General features: G+C 57.1%; 1 protein-coding gene across 1 annotated transcript in view; it reads right to left on the reverse strand.

The window, feature by feature from the left end:
- Window positions 1–6: 6 nt before the first annotated feature.
- PGM5 (phosphoglucomutase 5) overlaps window positions 7–6,490 on the reverse strand; it is an 83,300-nt gene continuing 76,816 nt past the window's right edge. The window contains exon 8 of the mRNA XM_045289364.1: window positions 7–1,228. Within this exon, the coding sequence (XP_045145299.1) occupies window positions 1,139–1,228 (90 nt within the window). The 3' untranslated portion in view covers window positions 7–1,138. The remainder of the gene's footprint in view (window positions 1,229–6,490) is intronic.

A 6,490-nucleotide genomic window follows, 5' to 3' on the forward strand; every position in this document is an offset into this window, starting at 1 on the left:
TCCACTCTCTCCAGCCATCGCCGTGACCAACATGACCAGAGCTGTGTCCAGGCACGTGCGTGGACAGCCCCTGCCTGCACGTTGAGCTGACACGTGGTGCCCCCACGAGGGGTGGGGAGGCCTGCTATCCAGGGGTTATCAATGACTGACTCTGGGGGGAGTAGAGGGCCAGGCCTTTCTCCCGAGGCATCCCTGGGTGAGTCTGAACCGCCAATCTATCCATTGGGAGCCACAGAGAGTTTCAGTACCCGCCCCTGCCTGCTGCCCCCGGGGCCCCTCTAGTGCACTCAGTAGGTTCCCCTGCCTGGAAATTCAGAACACGTATGTGGTCTCTCTGTCTTTCCAGGAGCAACTCATTCAAACCCGTGAGCGAGTCAGCCCAGGCTGCCCCTGGGAGGTGTGGGGTGTGGGGGTGTGTGGTGGTGGGAGCCGGGACAGAGACCACGCATATGCGGAGGCTGGCTGGGAAGTCACTTGCTGGCCTGCAGGAGGCCAGACTGGATTTGAAGGGGGGCTGCCAGCTTCAGGGAGGAATGACCAGCACCCACCAACTCAGGACCCCACCTTGGATCAGCTTTGTAGCAAGTGCACCAGGAGTGATAGGAGGCACGTGAGGGCAGGTATCAGGGAGCAGAGGTTGGGAGCTGGGGACCATCCAGAGGCAGGGGGCAGGGAGTTCTAGCACTTTCCCCACTTGTAGAATCTGACCAAGGATATAAAAATGAATCGCTTCTCTAAGCTGGGGAGTGTCATGGGGGGTGGCTGCCCAGGGGCACCTGTAACTTTGGGTGGGTTTAATTCAGGGACTGTGCTCCATCTTTCCTCTCAGTTCCAGAACCTTCTCCCACAAGGGGCACTGAGGAGTCAGCAGGAGGGAGAGTCCCCACCCACAGACCCTCTGGGCCAGGCAGAGCCCCTCGGAGTGGCCAAGTACAATCTCAGATCCCAGATGACCCAGCTGCTTGCAGAAGAGCTGACTGGGCCCAAACAAGGCAATTCCTGTGTCTGACCCCCCTTCCCACCCCCACCCCCCAACAGCAAAACATCTTTTGAATTTCCCAAAGGCACAGCCGCGTAGGAGAAGGCACTGTGGGAGGGGCGCTCGGCCCAGCTAGCCCAGAGCAGCGGCCTCTGCCGTTCAGGTGATGACTGTGGGCCCCCGGCGGCCGGTCCTCTCGTGGATCTGGGAGATCTTCAGGGCGATGGCGATGAGGGGGCTCAGCACCACCTGCGGGGGAGGGGAGGAGCCTGCTGAGCGGGCGGGCACCCATCATGTAACATGCAAATCTCTCATGACACATGGGCGCGGTGTCGTGAGGCGCACTGGCTGGCTTGAACCCAGATCTTCGGGTAGAAGGTGGGACTCTACTCCCGACCCTCCTTAGGTTAAGTAAAGGCATCAGGGGCTCCCCGCCGCCGTAGCTAGAGAGGCTGCTGCTCCCTGGGAGCCTGATCTGCACCTTCATGTCCTGGCGGAAGGCAAGACTTACAACCTCGTCTCTCTCGCAGCAGACGAGCAGACAGCACCAGGACGTCTTGCTGGATGCTCTGACTCACTGAGGCGGGTCTCTGTGCATGCTGGGGGCTCTCTATGGGCACTGGGGTGGGTTCCTACGGGCTTGCCTCACCCGGGAACTCCAGGCAGTAACAACAGGCACCCTGCTCCCATCGGATCGGAATACCACCAGGCCTTTTCCACAGGGTGTCGGACCGGGTGTTAGAGCGGAGCCTAAGCCACCCGCACCGCCGGGCACCCTCTTGGGCACAGGGTCCTTCAGAAGAAGACCCCGCCACCCAGCCCCACGGAAGGGTATCTCAAGGCAGCGGCGGCACCCCTGGGGCTGGCTGTCCCGCTCATGAGGTCAGGAGGTTCTTGCCCGCAGACTCTGGAACTTGTCCTTCTGTGATCTCTGCCGTTAAGAGTCAGCAGCCACGTCACCACCATGTGTTCTGAACCGACGACCTTTCCCGGGAGGCGAGGTCGTGCCAGACTGCCCACAGCACAATTTTAGCAGCGGTTCCCGTGTCGGTGGGAACCAAGTGAGGACTTGTGTTTCAAACTTCTCCCCTTGGGTTATTTCCCACTTCTCAGCTCAAGGAGCGGAATGCGTGCAGCAAGTGCACCCCAAGGCTGCCGAGGGAGGGCCAGGTGATGCTGGGGGTGCAGGGGCGCTGGGTGGGGTTTCCATGGAGATGCCTAACAGCCTGGGTCCTTTCCTCTGCCTCGAGTTTGCTCATTGCAGAGAAGGGCCAGAGGCCTTCATGGTCCCAAGACATTTGCCTGGGTTATTTTCTGCACTTTCCAGAATTTTCCCAGGAGGAGAGACTAGCGAGGGATACGGGAGTCTGATTCACAGTGACCCTGTGGGACCCAGTAGAACTGTCCCGTAGGGTTGTCATCTTGTAACCAGAGCCGTGGCAGCCCGGTGCGGTCAGTGACCTCAAGGCTGGTGGTTCAAACCCACCAGCCACTCCTTGGGAGAGAGATGAGGCCGCCTGCCCCGGTGAAGATTCAGAAACCTTGAATACGGGGTGAGAGTGGAATGCTGTCTGTCTGTTGTGGTACTGCAGCTGGTGGGCTTGAACTGCAGCCCTGCTGGTTAGCACCTGGGTGGGCAGGAACTGTTGCGCCATTAGACCTCTGAAGCACAAACCCCCCTGCCAGTGAATCCACTCTGACTCCCAGCCCCTCTGAAGCCCAGAGTGGAACTGTCGCTGTGGGTTTCCAGCAACAGGTCAGCGCTGAGCCCTCCGTTCCCCCGGACTCCTTCATCACCCCTAGACGCGCGTCCTGATGGCTCGGCAGCAGACGCACTTTTGTGACAGAGGGGATGCTAATCCTCTTAAGCCGGGAAGGAAATCAGATCCCAAAGGTCATTCCTGTGTGGCCGAGGGGACAAGCAAGCCGAAGAATGTCCTGTGACGTGACTAGCCGATGCCATTCACACCTTGGTGTCCATGTTGTTGTCAGGGGCTGTCCGGCCCGTCCTGACTCAGGGCGACCGCAGGCCTGCACCAGCCCTAAGTCACTGCCATGCCGGAGCCCAGCACGGCAGCCACTGTGCCGCCTCTCCTGAGCAGGGCTCGTCACCCTCCGGGAAAGCTTTTCTGGGACATAGCTGCCTTCCCAGTGCTGCACCCCTGGGGCTGCTTCCGGAGAGGACGACAGCTGAGAAGCCGCAGCCCAGCCCATCTGGCTCAAGAAGCCGAAAGGATTTACTATGTGGCTCCTAATCAGAAACACTGGCCGAGCCCCGGTCCAGGGGCCCTTGTGTGTTTAGTTCATTGACGGTGGCAAGGCCCTGGGGGCTGGGGTGGGGTGGGGCGTGGATGTCAACCCGCCCTTCATCTGGTCCTCACTCCGGTCTTGGACACGTTGGTGGACGACAACTTAAAGAGCAGGGAACAAACAGCAAACCCCACCTGACCCTGAGAACGACATCCTCGAACGCATCCCCTCCGGCTCCACGCCAGGAGGGCAGCGTGTCTGCCCCGTGGCCTCCAGGGGTGCAGGATGTGTCCCCCAAGGGCAGGAGAGACATGGAGTGGGAGGAGGGAGGCCTAGGGAGTCAGGCAGAGTAGTTTTGCCTTGCTTTGTGCCCCCTACACAGCGTGGCACCTCTGAAGTGCCGGGTCGTGGAGCTCTGACTCTTGTTGGGTGCAGCAAGCCCTTTCCAAAGCACAGCCGCCGCAGAACCACCCCAAGTGTGGGCTCTACAAACAGAAACACAGTCTCTCGATGGTTGGGGGGGGGGCTACAAGTCAGAGTTCTGGGTTCTAGTCCTGGGGGAAGACTTTCTCTGTCGCTCTGGGGGACAGTCCCTCTCTCTGTTCACCATCTGTGGGCCCGCCCGGCATTCTTCAGAGAGCTCCAGGTGTCTGGGCATCGATCCCCACCCCCGGGCCAAGAGGTTCTCGGCACAGGGTCCCTGAGTCCACATCTCTTCTCTTTGAGCGGTTCTGAGGCTCCTCCTCCTCTGCTCACCTCTCTGTCCTTTGATGGCTTGGCAGATAAAAGGTGACATGGGCCACGCCCCAGGTGGGTCTTAGGACCCACCTGATCAGTCCCCTGACAACTGATTGACTGATCACATAGGATCACACCCTGGGAGATGATCACATCACTACATAGCTGCCAAACTACTGAGGCCCAAATAGCCAAGTGGACACCCCCTTTTGGGAGGGTGGAAGGACCACAACTGGATCCATGACAGTGATCCTATGGGACAGAGTGGGCCTGCCAGTGGGTTTCCAAGGCTGTAAACCCTTATGCAAGCAGACTTCCACCTCTCTCCCAAAGAGCCACTAGTGGGATTGAACTGTGGAGTACCGGGAAAGACGACGTGTTTCCATCCACCCCCACTGTCCTCGAGGCGGTAATGAATGCGCTGCAGCGCAGGAGTGCTGCTGGCACCGTGGGTTATGCTTCGGATTGCTAACCACAAGGTCAGTAGTTCAAAACCACCTGGCGCTGCTCAGGAGGAAGCAGAGGCTTTCTACTCCTGTAAGAAAGAGTCAGGGTCTTGGAAACCCACGGAGCACTTCTACCCTGTCCTATGGGGTTGCTGTGGGGCAGCGCGGACTCGACGGGTCATGGGTGTGGAGCTTCCAGAGTTGTGCGTCTCCTTTGAGCGGGTTCCCAATCCCAGCAGCACCGTGTGCTCTCTGGGGGGGCGGGGGGTTAAGGGATGTGACCTTCAGAAGCAGCACTGCCAGGTCATTCTTCTGAGGCTCCTGGCAAAACTTTTGGCTGATAGCTGAGCACTCAACTTACAGAGGCAATGCTGCTGAAGACCAAAGAGTTAGGAACGGGCTGGTGCAGCAGTTACCTGTTGGGCTGCTCACTACAAGGTCGGGGGTTCAAAACCACCAGCCACTCCTCCTGGAGGTGTTATAGCAATAAGGCAAGGGAAGGGATACAGGCGTTCAAACCCCAGTGTTCAGAGTGTAGATCCACACACAGGGTCTCAGAGGATCAGCAAGGAGAACCCTGCACTCAGCTAAGGTTCAGCCAGATATCGGACACAAGATCAACATACAAGAATCAATTGGATTCTTCCACACAATCAGATCCTATCTCACTCTGAAAAAGAAATCAGGAAAATAGTACCATTAACCATGGCTCCACCACAGACAGAAAACAATTTTAAAAACCTTTAAGAAACCAAAGAGACCTGCCTAAGTGGACAAATAGACCATGCTCATGGACAGGAGGACATAACATTGTGGAAACAACAACACCTTCCAAAACTGTCTACAGATATAATGCAATCCTAACCCAGGTCCCATCAACACTCTTTAAATAGTTTATATGGGAAGGAAAAAGACCCCTCTCTTCCCAATAAGCCAAGCACAACTACTGAAGAACAACAAAGTCGGAGCCTCGAAACCAAGTACAGAGGAGTCAAACGATTCGGTACTGATACAGCGACGGACGAAGCACGCAAGGGAACGGATCTGAGCACCCAGAAGCAAGTCCACCCACCTTCAGACAGCTGATCTTTGACCAGGAGTCAGACTCCGCCAACAGACAGCCACAGTCTCTTTAACAAATGGCACTGGCAAAACTGGGTGCCCATTTGCAGGCGAATGAAACAAGGTCCACACCTGTTGCAAAACCTATCCGAAAGTTAGACCAAGGACCTAAAAATGTAATACAATAAAGATCAAAGGAAAACGGGGGGTGGGGGCGGGGTGTGTGTGGGGGCTCTCCTGCACAGCATCAGTAGCTTATCAGACAGCTGGAAACGCACACGCCATAGAAGATAAACTACTGGGATGACCTATGCATTAAACCCTGAGGCTCATCAGAAGACTTCTCCTACAGACCTGGAAAACAGTGTTTGGCAAAGGCATCTCTGCCCTAACTCCTCGAAGTGAGCAGAAAATCAGGAGCCGTGCACGTCTCTCCTTCCTGGTCCAGCTTTCATTTTGGTCCCAGGGACTCTGTCGAAAGCCCCCCAAACCAAACTCGCTGTGATGGAGACAATTTGGACTCAGCATGACCCTGTAAGACAGGGCCGAACTGGCCCTGTGAGTTTCCCAGGCTGTCGCTTTCTACGGGAGCAGAAAGCCCCATCTGTCTCCCTTGGAGCGGCAGATGGTTTCGAACTTCCCACTCTGCAGTTAGTTAGCAGCCCCAGGTCTAACCCACCAAGCCACCAGGGCCCTTCTGGCAAAGCTCAGCTGTGCCAAATTCCTGCCTGCGCCACCAGGGGGCGGTCTGGCCCACCGGACCGCAGAGAGCTGTCCTTGCTGATCTGCCTGACTCCTTCCTTTCTTCCCCACGAGCCCTGCTCCCTCTCCCTCTCCTTCTCCTCTTCCCTCCTCAGTGGAACCACCGTCTTAAGACCAAACACTACTTCGAGGTGTTACCTCGCCATGTGTTATAACAACAACAACAACGATAACGATTCTCATTCTGATCTCGTTGGGCACAGAGGCTCTGGAGGGAAGACCCAGCCATCCGAAGAGGCTGAGAAAAGGGCCC

This window comes from Echinops telfairi, unplaced genomic scaffold (assembly GCF_000313985.2).
Source record: "Echinops telfairi isolate 266 unplaced genomic scaffold, ASM31398v2 ScPeMD7_25;HRSCAF=90, whole genome shotgun sequence".
In the NCBI taxonomy this organism is placed as follows: Eukaryota; Metazoa; Chordata; class Mammalia; order Afrosoricida; family Tenrecidae; genus Echinops; species Echinops telfairi.